This window comes from Ursus arctos, unplaced genomic scaffold, assembly GCF_023065955.2.
Source record: "Ursus arctos isolate Adak ecotype North America unplaced genomic scaffold, UrsArc2.0 scaffold_2, whole genome shotgun sequence".
Lineage (NCBI taxonomy): Eukaryota > Metazoa > Chordata > Mammalia > Carnivora > Ursidae > Ursus > Ursus arctos.
Window position 1 is genome coordinate 23,104,202 of NW_026622874.1, and position 16,426 is coordinate 23,120,627.

At 38.8% G+C, this 16,426-nt stretch overlaps 1 protein-coding gene across 10 annotated transcripts in view; it reads right to left on the reverse strand.

Moving 5' to 3' along the window:
• Window positions 1-16,426, reverse strand: part of SMG7 (SMG7 nonsense mediated mRNA decay factor) — an 87,452-nt gene that overhangs the window by 4,438 nt on the left and 66,588 nt on the right. For 3 of the 10 annotated variants that reach the window (XM_026509201.4, XM_048225014.2, XM_057314865.1), the window contains 11 exons: window positions 14,182-14,344; window positions 13,350-13,506; window positions 12,272-12,342; window positions 10,984-11,044; window positions 8,417-8,536; window positions 7,145-7,571; window positions 5,165-5,309; window positions 4,298-4,677; window positions 3,288-3,659; window positions 2,383-2,532; window positions 334-414 (listed from right to left, as the gene is read on the reverse strand). In XM_026509201.4, the coding sequence (XP_026364986.1) occupies window positions 334-414; window positions 2,383-2,532; window positions 3,288-3,659; window positions 4,298-4,677; window positions 5,165-5,309; window positions 7,145-7,571; window positions 8,417-8,536; window positions 10,984-11,044; window positions 12,272-12,342; window positions 13,350-13,506; window positions 14,182-14,344 (2,127 nt within the window). The remainder of the gene's footprint in view (window positions 1-333; window positions 415-2,382; window positions 2,533-3,287; window positions 3,660-4,297; window positions 4,678-5,164; window positions 5,310-7,144; window positions 7,572-8,416; window positions 8,537-10,983; window positions 11,045-12,271; window positions 12,343-13,349; window positions 13,507-14,181; window positions 14,345-16,426) is intronic. The other 7 variants (XM_048225021.2, XM_048225019.2, XM_057314866.1 and 4 more) reach the window with 3 other exon arrangements.

Consider the following 16,426-nt stretch of genomic DNA (forward strand, 5'->3'; position numbering starts at 1 on the left):
TCCTATTAAATTCATTTTCCCTTATATCTGTTTTCCCTCACTCGTTTTCTCTACCTATGTAAACCACCCAGATTTAAAAGTATGAATGATTCACTTGGCTGAACAACAGAGTCCTAAGGATTTCCATATTAACGAGAAGTTAAAGGGCTCAAATTTATACAAGTATCGCATATACTCGAATCAGAGGGACAGAGGATAAAATAAAATGTCTGGAAGACACCAATACATGGAAGAGAAAGGAAGAGAAAAATAGGGGTATGGAAATAGAATGGGAAAGGAAATACTAGTAGCCTACTATAAAAGCACAAAGCCGATTCTTCACCATCTACCCACCTGATTGAGAGAGAATCCGGTGAGGGACAAGAAAGAGGAGGAATGGGACATGAGCTCCGAGGGCTTCTCCAACAAGGATTTCTTCACAGTCCCGGAAAAAAAGGTAGTTAAATTATGCCTTCCATTTTCTTAATATTAATCTTAAGATACTATACAATCAAAGTAGAAGACCACCACTTAAGCATACTTGTATGTACCCATCATGTACAAAGGTTTCAAAGACGTGAATTAATGTTAATACCACTACACCAGCTAAGTGCCAGATGCCACGGGCAAGTCAGACACAATGCTCCTGGATCAATACTTCTCATCTAGCACAGATACCCCAGGAGGGACCAGGGACCCTGGAAAATGGCAGTTCTGAGTGTTTACTAGCAGGAACCTTCAGGAATACCCTTATCAAGAGTTGCATTTAAAATACTCTCAAAACAAGATGCTGAGTTGATCTGGCAGTTCTTCCCCCCAATTTTTAAAACACTCACATTAATGACTTTTAAAGCCTTTCAAATCCATTTGACAACTGGTTTTGTCAACATGGTTTCTAAGCAGCTCTTTTGTGGCATATATTAAAATAGTTGCTAAAGTTGAACTTCTATTTATTGGCCCTAAGAAAATTACCAGGAAAAAAAGCTGAGTCTCTGATGCTCACTGTCATTGAACAGTTGGTCAACAAAGCATTTATTAAACACCTACTACATGCAAGGCACTTTTTCACACACATTATATCATTAACAATGTTAAATACAGAAAGGATTACAGTTAAGATTGTTTTGTAAACACGAAAAACAAAACAAAACAAAACAAAACCCTAGAACACTACCACTCCACGCCCACTTCTTCCACCACCAGCTCCCGCGTTGGACGGAGGCAGGCAGGTAGAGCAGGAAGTAAGGTGGTGGGAAAGGAGTGGAGAGAGAGGCACTTGCCCCTGGCCCTCGAGCCACATGAGTAGAGAAGCAGGAAGAGCAGCAAGAAAGGCAAACACACGGAGTCAACAGTTTCGCAGTTAGGCTTTCCACAACCCTGAGGTGCTCTCACTGCGCTCTTGTAGTTTAAGTTTCTAGGAGATCTTTTACTTCTCTAACTTAGGGGAAAAAGTGGGCAGTCTCTCTTGCCACTCACCAGGGCAAATTCTTATGGGAACTTCAAGTGCCAGGATGGCAGCTTCTGTCATGAGAGCCATACAGTTTTATTTCTAATACTAAAATTAATGCATTTTAATCTTATGAATGTTTTCTTGCCTCATGTCTATGAGAAAGAAACAACAAAAAAGCAAAATTCAGAATTGTTTTATGTTTTGTTAAGATGGAGTAAAGGGAGGGGAAAACTTCACAGCATATGTCTTTTCATGTTCCCCCACCTCAGCAAAATATAAATATTGACAAGAATACAGAATGCCATCCTTTGAAATGCAGAGTGATTTCTAGAGGACTATTTTAAAAAGATACTGCTAATTAATACCTTAAGACTTTATTCCATGTCATCCTAATTATTTATCTCTGTATTCACTCATCTGTGGCACTCCAACAATATTTATAAATAGAATTCTCTTCATTTTTACTCATTCTGTTTATGACTATCGCTCTGAATTTAGAACAGGGCTCTCAGTTAACCAAACAGAAAAGAGCCACATACCATTCAATAATGTCACTAAAAAATCTAGAACATATCTCATGCCATATTTTGAGCACATGAAGAAAAATCTCACTGCTCCTAAGCAAGATCAAATGATCCTTGAAATTCCTGGGTTTAGAAGGAGGCGCCACCTAAAAAGTCAGTTAATTTGCCAGCACTGCATCCTGTGACCAGCCCCGAAGATGCTTCTGTATAACACATATAACAAAGCTATGACTCTGAGATTTACAACTATGGAGTCAGAAATGTTTTCCCACGTTCTACTACCATTTGCAGGTTAGTCTGGGCAATAAGGAAATAAATGGTATAATTCTGTAAAGAAGGAAAGCTCTAGAAAAAAGAAATCATCTATTCCAAGGACTCTAAATCTCAGGAAAGAAGCTGGGGTTAGAGCAAGAATTGTCAAATACATACAAAGAGGCTCCGTCCAGGAAGAGAGGCGAGAGGCCCCAGCAGAGCTGGGTAAAGATCAGGAGGGTTAGAAAAAATCAGCTCTTCCTCTTCCTCCAAGGCAGCCAGACTCTTTAACAGGTCCGGAGGAAGCAGAGGGGAGCCCTTGGTGTCCTAGTGACAGAAAGGATCACAGTGAGATGCAATGAGGGATGACAAAAGCACAAAGGAGTAGTAGCATGATTAGGGGGATATAAGCAACGCAAGTCAAGGAGAATTACAGCAGACAGTATTATGCAAAGAAAAGGCTCTGAAACAAAATATAGTGACACAAGGACAAGGGTGTGAAAGATCAAGACAAAAGAAGCAAAAACACTGACAAACATGGAGCAGAACATAAAAGGTTAATGGGGCTTGTGAGTAAAGCAATGCAGTGGAGCAAAGGGATTAGCATATCTTGGGCTAACGGAGAAACAGCTCTTTTAAAAAGTCACAAACATACCTGTTTCTCATGAATAAAGAGAGAAAGGAAGGGGAACTCCACTATCAAAGATAACTGGCTGACTTTGTTCCTCTCAGAGAGCAATTTGTTTAAATACGCAGTAAACCTATTTTTAAACTTAGATGACTCAGCCCAACTGAGAGGAGCTTTGTTTCAGAATTCTCTAACATGCTGTGTTAGATTTCTGCACCACCTCCCCGCCGGACCATCCCAGTTCCACATCAGTAACGGAAATCCTCAGCTCCCCCAGATCCAATCATACCGTGCAACTGTGAGCGGGAGACCAAAGCCGCACCAGTTATCGGCAGCAGGCCGCAGCACTAATGAATCGGGAGTGGCCTTAGAAACATCTACTTGAGAAATTCAAAAGATATGCAGAGCCCCAGACCTATCTCCGCCGTGTCTGGTGACAGGAAAGGACACACACCTCAAATGGCATCCTGGGCACAGGATCCTGCTCTGGACGGAAGACTCCTGGTGACCGTTTGCCCCTGCGGTCCATATTTGCTTGCTGTGCCATTACAGCTCTGTTATCGGCCACACTGTAGGAAGAATCCCAGTAGAATTCTGGGACTTTGACTTCTGAGGGATTATGGTTATATGGCTCCATGGGAAAAGGCTTCATTTTCTTCTCTAGAGGCTGCTGCTGCATTACAGGAGGTTGCAATGACGGCTCGAACAGTTTTATGGGGTCTTGGGACTGAAGGTAGTAGGGCTGTTTCACAGGCATGATTTTCCCTAATGGGCCTTGAACCTGAGGGGGATTCCACAGCTGTTTGGAGGCATCTGCCTGTTGATACTAAAAAAGAGATGCTTGTCATCAAGATGAGGATAAAATGCAATGTTACCTTTAATACTCAGGAAATCACAGAACGAACTTAAGAGACTTTACAACCAACAAAACTCAGCAGTCCCTCACCCTTTACGTTTTTCAATACACAGAGCTTTCTGGGGACAGGTGATGGGCACTGAACTCACATTCTCTTTCAATTCAATTATTTATGAGGTTTAATGAACAAATGAGCATGTGCGTGCGTGTATGTGCGAGTGTGTGTTCCCCTTCCTGCCTCAAGTGCCGTGGGGTTGACAATATTTTTAAGAATGGTGTCCTATTCTTAACACTTCATCAAGATTATGATTCTATCCCTTCTGTAGTTTATGTTCAAATAGGAGAGAATTATTTATACAAAGTCCTTTTCTACAAAGCCGACAAGAAGTAGCAGCAAAGAATGGTACTTAAGATCTATTATCCTTTACAAGAGAAAGGAAAACATTTGAATTTTTCTAAACAGCAAAGAGAGTATTTTTGCATTCCCACAATCCTTACACAGCAAAAGCATCTGAAAGTGTAACCCGTATTTTTAATTAACCAAACACTGAGTAATCTCAGCCTTCCCTCCTTATTTCAGCGGCACGGTACACGCGACCGTCACTGACCTGCTGGAATCCAGAGTGGTGAGGAGGGCTTTTCCCCAAAGCCGGCACAGCTTTTGTGGGGGACTGCTGCTGAGCTAGGGCTTGAACCTGCAACTGGCTTGTAGACTGTGCTGTTGGCTGAGCTGGTAAAGATGTAAGGGGTTGCTGGGAAGGTGGCTGTGGTTGTTGAGGTCCCTGGTTCATTGGCCCTGGTCCAGAGGGCCGTTGCTGGCTGTAAGGAATGTGGGACTGTTTCCCAGCTTGCACCTGGTTTCCTGCTGGAGAGTGAGCTGTAGGCTGAAGAAAGGTTCCTGGGACAGAAACACCAGCTGGGAAGGTGTAACCTGAGCCCATAGAAAATGCCACAGGAGGGGGAATAACATATGTGGGAGGCGGGAACCCTTCAAAATAGAAGAACACAGCAGCTTTAGTTCTAAAGGCACTTAGCAAAAGAAAGACAAAAGTAAGTCATGTGAGGGGGACATGGGGTAGGGTAGAGAAGAGGTCCTCTAATAAATTATAAAAGAACACAGATCAATCATCAAGTGAGACTGATCAAGCATCAATCTTTAACTCGATTTCAAGAATTAAATTAGAGTAGTGGCTGCTACTTCTATCCAGTGAAGCAACTGGAGTATTCTAAAGGTGGCTTCTTAAATGCCAGGTTTAGTGATGGGAATTCTTTCATGATAACATGCATTTGTATATAAACTAGAGAAACGGCTCAAAAATAACTTCATAAGCATTAGAGAAAAGAGAACTTCCTTTTACCTTTTAACATAATGGTTTAGTAACATAACTCCAGTAGGTTATAAATCACTCAATTAACAAGCAGAAACTCATACACAGATGAGATTAAGTAGAACAAAGTATAAAATGTATATTTACCTGGCCGGCTGGGAAGAGGAGGGAAGGCTCCAGGGTGATGAATGGGGATGAACTGGGAGTTACTTGCTTGACTTGGGGTTTGAGTTACAGGTGTTTTCCTAGCTTCGGACACCGGAGTCTTTCTTAGTTCTGTCTGGGATTTTACCTATGACCAACAGAAGCAAAACTATAATAATCTGAAACTCAAACGTGTCAGAAAGAAGCACCTACTCTAAGAAAGTATTTAAAACCTAATTATGTCAAACAAACAAACAAAAGCATATGACAGTATTTAAATTTACCTAAATTAAAAATGGGAAAATCCAAGCAAATTATTTAACTGTCAATAAAAGATATAAGAGCTTAGTTTTACTAGTGTAATTATTTTCCTTTCACAAAATTATAAAAATACTAAATACGGAAAGGACCTGAGAGTTCATTTGTTTTACAAATGAGACACGTCTCACCAAAAGGTTAAAAAACTTGCCTATAATCTTAAGCCACCTATTATGAGCCCCAGGGCCCTTTATACTTGAATTCATTAAACAATATACATGAATTATGAATTAATAATGATGATTTTTAACCCACAGGAGAGATACTTTGGCCCTCAGTTTAATTTCACCTGGTCAGCCTTAAGCATACCAGTCAGGCATCCACCCTCCACGCTGACACCCCTTTAGAATAAATAAGGATACTGTCAGCAGTAAGGAACAGGCCCCAAGATCCTACACAATGAGCTACAGAGACTATGATGTCATATGCATTGCTCGAAACGAGTAAAATGAAGGAAAACAGGTGACATTTACAGAGACCTTAGGACGAGGTACAGAGAGTGGTGATATGCTGACTCCTGTCAGGCTTTCTTTAATCATCTAGAAGCAGATTTAAGAGGGAAGAGAGACCAGAAAGGAGATTTTCAGTCTGCCTTTGTTGGAGGCAGTTGTAGAGAATGGAGGCGGAACAGGCAGGAGATATTGGACTCATGCCTAAAACACTGGTACTTTGGTTTTATAGTTCACTTGTTCTTTGCTTTTCCCAGCACTTCTCTCTCCCCATGCCTTTTCTCAATTTTTACCATGTTTTTCTGTTTCTCCCCTTACTATTAATCTTAAAATCCAACTATTATGTTATTTCTCTATTTCCCAAAAAAACTCTGCAGGTGAGATACACTGGAGGTACTATCAATTTGCAAGCAGCCTTCAAAAACGTAAGGGTCCTCATGCCTACAGCAAACAAATACATTTGCCAAAATGTGCTAACAAATGAAATGGCTACTAGGTCTTTGTTCAAACATTTTAATGGTATTAATGAGACCAGCACAGAGCAAAGAACTTTTCCATTTATATTTAATCATCTATATCTCTTTGGAAAGATTTAAGAAAAAAAAAGTCACAAAAAATTGAGCAGTGTTTACCTTTTCCCAGCAAGAGACTTAAATTCTTGCTTTACAAATTTCCATGAGTCAGGATAACACTGAAGTGATAAAATGGTACTGGCTGGGACAGGTATAAATGCCAAGAAAAAGAGCCTCATCTTTTTCTAAAAATATCTTTAATTTCTTATAGTGAATAAAAAAAAACAAACAATAAACTATAAGCCTTAATATATTCTTGGTTCTACTGGATCTAGAGAAGACCCCAAATTTCCCAATATAACATTAACGAATGGCAGTTACGCTTTCCAAAGAAAATAGAATAATTCATGTAATTAATAGGTCTGCAACCGGTCATTTCATGGGATGAACTGACCTCCCCAAATTGGAGAGGATTGACAAAAATATCAAATCAGGTTGAGATTTTTTCCACTCACATTATAATTTCCAAGAGTGGACAGAGTAACCACCTACCATAGCTCTTACGTGACCTTACTGTGCAGCATTCAAAGAATGCATTCAAGCTTCCAGAAGAGCCAATTCTCAAGGCTTTAGGAACAAAATGAAAAATCTTGCCTTTTGTGTGAGCCTTCCTCTACCTGCGTTATAGTTCAAATACAGCTTACCTGCACTGCCACACTCTGCTTTCCTGTTTCCTGTAACTTTTCTAAGGTGCATTTCTTGGTTTCTGTTTTCCTCTTGCTGGTGTCCTTCTTTCCATCATTCTTAGTTACAGTAATTCCTTTGCTATAGTCCCTTCTCACCTCTTTGGGAGGAAAACTTCTTCCTTGGTCTCTGTTCACTTCTCGTGGCTTAATGTTCTCTTTGAAGGTGACCATTGGTTTCTCTCCTGGGTCACAGCTGCTGCTTAGATTACGGCCCGTGGACAGCACTGATTTCAGTCCTGGATTCCCGTCCGCAGCCAATGACTCTATCATGGATGGTTCTTGCAGAATGAGGTTCTCTTTGGCTTCACTGGGGTCTTCCAGTATTAACTCTGGGATTTCTGTGATAAACAACAATTTCCCTACCTCATTTTCACACTGAATCAGCCTAAAAAAGTAAAAATAAATTCACATATGAAAACCATAAACCTAAAAAACACTAACAATGGAACTGCGTCTGGACCCAAGAGTCAGTACATCCCCTGTCCCAAAGACTTGGAGACAGTGGGGTATATCACAGTATAACATATCTATTCTTCTATAACATAAAAAGTAGTTAAAGAAAAATTCAGATTCTCATAATCGATTAGCATCCGCACAGCACATTCCCATGCTCTTTTATTGCCTTCTACTAATCACAGCTACATTTACTGAGCATGTCTTAAGTACAAGGCACTAGACTAGGCCCTTGAAGTGGCAATCTGTAATTCCTCTTTTATAGGTTAAAAACTAGAGCTCAGAAGGACTAAGTTCATTCAATCATGTAACCATAATAATGCTTACAGTATGACAGGAGCCTGAATACAGAAATGAGCATGAAACAGTTACTGACTTTGGAAAGGTAATAATCAATTGAGGAGATGCTAAGGACACACACCTAGGGAAGTGGCAGAACTAGAAACTTATCTGATTCTGAGCAGTCCTGACTGAGACTGACCACCATGCCCTTGTCAATACAAATCACCATAACTGTGAACATGCCATTCAGTTAGATTTACAGATGTTTATAAATTAGAGTAGAAGCTCATGATTAACAAGGGAGACAAAGCCTCTTTCTCTACACTAGGCAGTGTAATGGGGAGAACAGAGATTAGATGGAGTATACTTAGGATCATCAGGGTCATAATTTGATGTGTTTTACCAACATTTTGACTTAAGAGTTTCTAATCAATAGCATTATAGCAGAGCCTGAAATACATGTGGGGTGTGAGAGTGCATCTGATTAAGAAATACCTTGGTTGATTATCGGCGATCCATTTGCCTATAGAGATCAAGCGCTGCTGCCGTATTTGTCGTTGCTGACCTTCCTTGTCTCCTGTAATACCCTGGTGGCCTTTGGAAAAATCTAAGTTCCTAAAATTGATATAAGCAAATCATACAAAATTAAACTTCTAAAGATATTTCCCAGGCAAACAAGTTCACCTATTTAACTGCAATGGTTTCAGATTTTTCCATACATACTTGATATAATCAACTGCATTTGCATATAAGCACCCTAAGATTTTAAGTACAATGAAACAAAGCAAAAAAGACAACATGCAAATTTATTACATTACATTAACATACTTTTACTTAGGTTTTACTTTCTAAATGAGGAGCTCAAATAAATCACAGTCTTTTATTAGGAAAGATACTTTTACTGTAAAGTTTTCATTAACACTTAACCTTGCATTTCTGTGTAATTTGTTTGAAATGACCATTGCAATGCTAGGGGTCTCTCAGTATTCCTACTCTAAAAAACTGTTAATCTATGCACTTTAGGTGGCCCTACATCAGAAAAATGTATACATATCATAAAGTATATAGAGCAAAAATCTCTTTGACATTGGAAAGGTAAATCAACCTGAAAAAAATAAGGATTTTTCAGATTTCTCCTCATTAAATGCAGCATTTTCTTAAAAAACATCTAAGCATTTCCAGGTAGATACACAAAAATGAATGAGAAAGAGAAATAGTCTCTGTCAAAAGGATGAAATATGAGACTATGAATCAATTTGATGAGCATTACAATAAAAACTATGCAAAGAATAAGCACAGTAACAGGAGGGCTTATTCCATCTGGTAAGCTCTAAAAACGTTTCACAGAGTAAGTGTTACCAGAGCTGGACTTTGACAGGTGTGGTAAGTGCACACAGGTTGATAAGGGAAGGGCAGAAGAGGAAAATGGACTGTCCTAGGCATAGCACAAAGTCTTGGAGGAATAAAAACAGAGTTACTCAAGAATAGGACACAGTGAATGGTTAGTATATTAAGTATTAGGGGAAAGGAGGGTGGTGGTGGCAGGAAATATGGCTGAAAAATTAAGCACTTGGACATGAAGCTAAAAAAGATATTGGAACCACTGGGGGTGAGTGAATTGAAATCTTTGTATTAGTAATGGGACACTAACAGGTCTATATTTAAAATATAATCATGGAAGCATGGCAGAAGAAGAGAGGGACTCTTAGTAGTGAGATTGATTAGGAAGCTTTTTATACTCCAGGTGAATGGTGATAAAAGCCTGAACTAAAGGGAAATAAATGGGACGAGTTAGATCTAAAAGGCATTTAAAACACAGAATTACAAAGACTTGGTGAGAAAGATTAATAATGGAAATAAGGATTTTTTTTTTAAGAGTTCATGTAGGTGGATGATGGCACACAGATAAATATAGAAAGATCATTTTCTGCTGACCAGTTAGGAAAATAAAAGCCCTTTTGGGTCGTATTGAAGTTTGAAATGTATGAGGGAGATCAGATTATTAAAACAGGAGTCCAAACTCCAAAAAAAAGTCAGAACTGAAAATTTTGGACTTACTACCCAAGAGATGAAAGCTCAAGACAGAAGGATGGATCTGATCACCAGGGAGAATGCAGAAGGTGGGAAGGGAAGGGCAGGGAAGAACTGTGGAGGATAATACTCTGAGGCACGTGGTACAGAAGAAAGTGAAAGAGACGGAATATGATGGCAGAGCTAAGAAAAAGGAGGCTTCATGAAGGAATGAGGTCACTAGACTCAATGCTAGAGAAAACTGAACAGGATGAAAATTACAAAGTCTGGTAACCAGGAAGGCACTAATAGTTTAAGTTGCAGAAGGCTGAGAAATGACTGGGAGTGAAGTAAGGTCAGTAAGGTTAGCACACACTAACTACCCTTTTAAGAAGTCTGATGATGGAGAGAAAGGGCAACATCAGAGAAAGATGCGATTGTAAATCTTACTTTTTTAAAAGAACAAGGTACACCTGAACATTACTAGGTTAAAAGGAAGCAACTGGTTGTTAAAAAAATAAAAAGATACTGGAAACAGCGCAGAGGGTAACAGGTGGGAAGGCAAGAAGGGATAGGATCAAGGACACAGATAAGAGTTAGACTTGAAAAGGAGTAAGAAGTTATCCCTCTGAAAGGAGAAGAGACAAAAACGACTGTAAAAACAAACTGCTTTATCATCTTTACTGATACGAAAAATGTCAAGCAATATCCTTTGGTTTACATTTAGTTCCCATTTTTTGAGACTTCCCCTCTAATTTCGACAAAGTATAAAAGTGTAAAAAAAAAATCCAGTGAATAAATATCACTTGGGAGAAGCAATTTTCTTTTCCTTGCCTTTCCCCTATATTTGTAAAAGCACTTAGTATTGGTATTACACAGCAGGTAAAGGTATGACATATACAAATCCATTTCATATCAAAGGACTTCCGCTTTTAGTTGCTGTTAGGAAAATAAGACAAAGTTGGGATAGATCAAAAGTTCTTCTACACCCAAGCCTGATTTCTCATCTTTAATACTGTAATCACTGGTAATGAAATAAACCTGCCACCCACCTGAAAGAAGGTCTCAAAGCCAAGAATCCTTGTAACTCAAACTCCTCTGGAAGTGGTGTAGCTACAGAAAGGTAGAAAGCAAGATTTATAAACATTTTATTTTAAAAACTGTTATTCAGCAGAATGTTGTTCACTAAATGAAGAAAATGACATCTTCTATACAGAAAAAACGCCATCTCTAATGCTCAGAGTTCTCTGCTCTTCTCTGTAGTGATCCTGATAACAGAACTCATCTATCAAATCTGTGCAGGTGCCTCTGGGCCCTTGACATTGTCCCCTACTACTTACCTACTACTTAATGCTGAGGAGAATGGAGACGATGGACCTTTTATTCCCTAGCAGCCTTAAAAATTCATAGCCTCGGATCCAGTCATCCCATTGTTTAGATTATCTCCTTGTTACTCAAAGTGCTGAATAACAATACCGACATCACCCAGGAACGTGTAAGAAATATAGAATCTTAGGCACTATCCTAAACCTGCTGAATCATAAACTGCATTTTAACAAAATCCCAGGTGATTTATTTGCAAATTAACGCTTGAGAAGCACTGATCTGATGGGGGTAAAATAATCAGAAAGGAGTCAACTATAGATTGTTCAGTGCAGAATTATCTCCAATGGGGAAAATTTTAAAGCAAATAGACAATGATTAAATACATGATGGCATATCCACAGGGCAGAATATTATGCAGCCAGAAAAAAAAAAAAATCATGTTTCAAAATGTTTAAATAGCAAAGGAAAATGCTAACAACATAACGTTAACCTTAAAAAGCAGGCACAAAGCTGTATCTGATACCAATCCCAGGCAGGTGTATGTACATGTAAGAAAAATGTCCCAAGAAATACACTATCATGTGAATAGTACAAAGTATCTTTGTATGACAGACCCATGGGTGACTCCTGTTCTTAATGTCTGAATGTCCCAGATGTTCTATAATGAGCAGGTAATACTTTAACAGAGTAATGCTGTTCACATTAATTCCTTTTAAAAAAACATTTAAGGATAAGGAGGAAGGGAAGAAGACAGAAAGAATTAAAAGGTATTGCACTCTTCGGACTCCTATTCAAATGTAGCTAAACAGGAGAATACGCTGCTGGAAGAACTGGAAGAACATTACCTCTACTTCCATCCTCTTAAACATGCTGAGTAGAGTTCAAAGTCAATTCTGAGATACTGACCATAAAGACAAACACTTAACAACAAAAGCCTGTTTTTTTCTCTGGCCTTAAGCCTAGTATTAGTGATACAGAACAATGTCAACAGTGTAAGATTAAGGTAGCCCTTACCATTAGTACTTGAAAGATCCTCTTCATGGGGATGGAAACTATTTAGAAGAGAAATCAGCCAGGGCCAAATGCTGTAAATTAAAGAGACATTTCAGACTCTGTTTAAAATAGAGAAACCAGAACACTAATAAGCTATGACAATGTTTAGACTTTGTATTTTTTCCCTTGCTTCAGCATTTTAAAGGCTTTATGATTTCCTAAAACCTATTTGCACAAAGAGACCTACAACTGCAGATCATTTCCCAGGTTCCTAATTTAACAATTAGTGAAAATAATTTGTTAGTTTTAAACACTGATAATTGATACTTACTGAGAACACAGTGACTAGAGAAACAACACATTATGTTTTGATAGAGTTGTCACATACATTATCATGGAACCCACTGCTAGTTCTTCATCTGTGACAGGGTATGGGTACGCCATAGACAAATTACATACTCTGTTCAAAGTGATGAATATGCCTTTTTCTTTATGATACAAAAAAGTCCACATATTGTTAAAATATCAAGGTAAACTGAAAGCTTTCATTTGTCATTGTAAAATCAAAAGCCCCTGAGAAACATCAGAATTATTCTGAGTAGAGATTTCAGAGAAAACGGTGAGAGCCAAAATAATTTCCAATCTTCTATGTGCAAAACAAGCAAACGTAACTCAAATTGGGTGTTACTCCAAGGCAGTATCAGCAGTATCAAACAGAAAATAATGGAAAAAGTAAAAAATCACTTCTCTTCAACTTGTAAACAGAAAATTGGAGCATACTGTAATAGGTAACAAACTGGTTTTACTTCAATTTCATTTTGAAATGTGAAAAATGCTTTTTCCCCATGACGGCAGGCAGGAATGGGGGGGGAGAACACACAGGGAGCCAAAAATCCTTAAGATTGTGCCTCACACGAGAAATTCAAACAAATAAATGAAAAGCACACAAAGAGGTCTTCGGTTCAATTTCCAGAGAGTAGGTGGAAAATACAAAGTCTTCCATTGTTCAAATGTTGTGTTTTAGGAGGCGGTTTCTACATATCTATGAATATCAAACAAACAAAGCACATAAGCTAACAAGAAATTCTAAGACACTTACTACTGTCTTTCATCCACCACTGCCTCCTGAAAGACCCTGGGTCTGAGTCTCAGCCAGTCCATGGAGACCTTGACTGCAGGAAGGGGATAGGCATTGTAGGACTCCTCCTGAGACTTGTTTTGGAGAGGACACTTGCACAGGATGCCAAGAAAAGACACTCAAAGAAAAAATGTATTCAGAAAGCATAAGATATTTGAAACTATGTACCAGTCCAAATTAAACTATCATTATGAGTCTTCTGCTATATCCTACTTAACACAAATACCTCACAGCTTTTTCCTAAAAATGCATTTTTTCCCATGTTAAAAATGTGACAGGGGTGCCTGGCTGGCTCAGTCAGTACAGCATGCAAGTCTTGATTTCAGGGTTGTGAGTCTGGGCCCCATGTTGGGTGTAGAGATTACTTAAAAATAAAATCTTAAAAAAAAAAAATGTTACAGGGGCGCCTGGGTGGCTCAGTCGGTTAAGCGTTTGCCTTCGGCTCAGGTCATGATCCCAGGGTCCTGGAATTGAGCGCCGCTCAGGCTACCTGCTCAGCGGAAAGCCTGCTTCTCTCTCTCTCCCTCTACTGCTCTCCCTGCTTGTGTGCTCACTCTCTCTCTCTGTCAAATAAATAAAATCTTAAAAAAAAAAAAAAGTTACAGGTATAGTTGATGAGGGGAATGTGAGTCAATAAAAGGATAGAACTTAGGGTTTAGGCCTCCTGATTCAATGTTAGAAAATATAGGACACATTTTCATATGTCACTAGTACTCCGTTACAATGATGAAAATGCCTAAAATTATGCTTTCCAAAGAAGACAGCACAGAAAATTAAATGATTTAATACTTACTAAAGAGGGCCAGCAACTGTGTCCAACACAGCTGCTCATCTTGGCTATAACTATGCTGCTCCGTTTCATTGCTGAAGTCACGAAGGTGATGAAGTTGAAACAGGTTAATGACAGTGACGTGAACTAACTGCTGAGAGTTGAAAGCTTTTTGGAATAGCAGCCTCTGTAAAAGATGACAGAAATACTGCATATATTATCAAGAACAGGAGCCACCTTCCACACAAGAATTAAACTGGTGGTTTATGAGGCAGACAGCAAGAACCTACTTTGGAACATAGGATAAATGATATACTAAAACAATTAATAATGTGTTATAGGCAACTTCTACAAACTATAACACTGACATTTTCCCCTATTAGAAAAGCACATGCATGGTCTTCATCATCAAATTTCTTTAATAACTGTGTGTTGTTCACAGCAACCTGCTAACCAGGCTATTATAAGAAAGAAATCACCTACCATGCTCTCAGCTGGTGGCCTCAACTTAATCACCCTGCTACCTGAGCATCTGCAGTAATTTTAGCTTATTCTCATATAAAATAGCTTTCAAACACAAGTTCCTAACAAAGCTGATAGCTACTAGAGATGATATCCTGGCTTCACCCTACATTTAACCCATAGCCAACCTCCTTCCCTCTCAGGAAATGCATACAAGTGGGGATTCACTGTCACTAGCCTTATGGTGGTAAACATAACCTTACTTACAGTTCTACCAGCAGTGATGAGAGATCCCACCATCTCAGAAATTTAGAGCTGCCTTTGTCCAGCTCCAAAGATTTTTTTTCTATTTATATAAAGAATCTGAAATATCCAAAGTAAGTTTTATGATTCTATTAGCAAGGTCTTTTACATTATCATGGCAGAGAAGTACAATTCAATTCCGCTTAAACTACTCTCTCTCTCAGACTCCTTGCCACCTGCCATTCCAGTGTGTACATCTAGAATGCTTATTCCTCTTCCAAAGGCATTTCTTCCCTTTCTTCAAAACATCCTAAAATTGTATCTCTTCTTCAGATTTTATCCACAGAAGTTCTCCTTCAATCTCTACATCCAACCTTTTAGATAAACTGATCATTTAACACAAATATATAATATTGGCATAAAATGAGAAATTAACTTGTATTTTTCAAAAAAGCATTTTTTCTTATGAGTAAAATTTAACAATATATCCATTAATCCACTGGCATTTTATTTTAGATGGCAATACCCAGTAGAAGATAATCACAGCCCTTTAAGGGATTTTCAAGTATATGCACAGAAGCATTAACGCGTATGAGTGCAGCCTAAGTACTAGCAAATGATAATGTAAAATTTGACGAAAGCACAGACTTTGTATTGCTCTCCCTTCTATCTCCAAGAGCCTAGAAAAGTGTATGGTACACAGTAGGTACTCAATAAGTACTTAGTGAAGGCATAAACCACACCTTTATGAGTAAATGTGTAACTATTTGGTTGAAATTTCATAAAATTTAGATTGTACTGCAGTAAGTAGAGCACCGCATCAGGAACAAAATCAGACCGGAACCGACACACTGTTACTCAAAGACACCTTCAAGAGCAGTTGAGGGATATACGGAGCTAAATTCCATGACAAAACAGCACATAGGGAACATTTATAAAAAGCATCGAGCCTCATTTCCTAAACCCCAGGCCTGAAATCTTTCAATAAACCTCAACTTAGGAGCTAACGATTGCTAGTTAGACAAACACACTGAGGCTCACATGTAGATGACACTAACGATCTGCACATGCTGTAGAAACACTCTAAATACTTACTCAACTCTGCTAAAAGTTCATTCCCACAACGTTCGTCTGAGGTTCAGAATGAGAAAAGTTTAATAGCTCTGCCTCACTTCAGAGTGCTGGAATGATACTTCAAAGTGTATTTACAATTGCCCACATAACCCCCCCACAACTTTATATACAGAAATATATATTTAAAGGGTGCCTGGCTGGCTCAGTCAGTTAGTTAAGTGTCGGACTCTTGGCTTTGACTCAGATCATGATCTCAAGGTCCTGAGACTGAGCCCCAAACTGGACTCTGCCCTCAGTTGCTCAAGGTGGAGTCGCTTGTCCTGGCCCCTCCCCCCAGCTCAAGCACATGCATGTTCTCTCTCAAGTAAATAAATAAAATCTTAAAATACATATATCTATATGGACATATATATATACACACACACACACACACACACACACACACACACACACACACACACATATTTGAAGAGAATATCAGTGTTTGAGG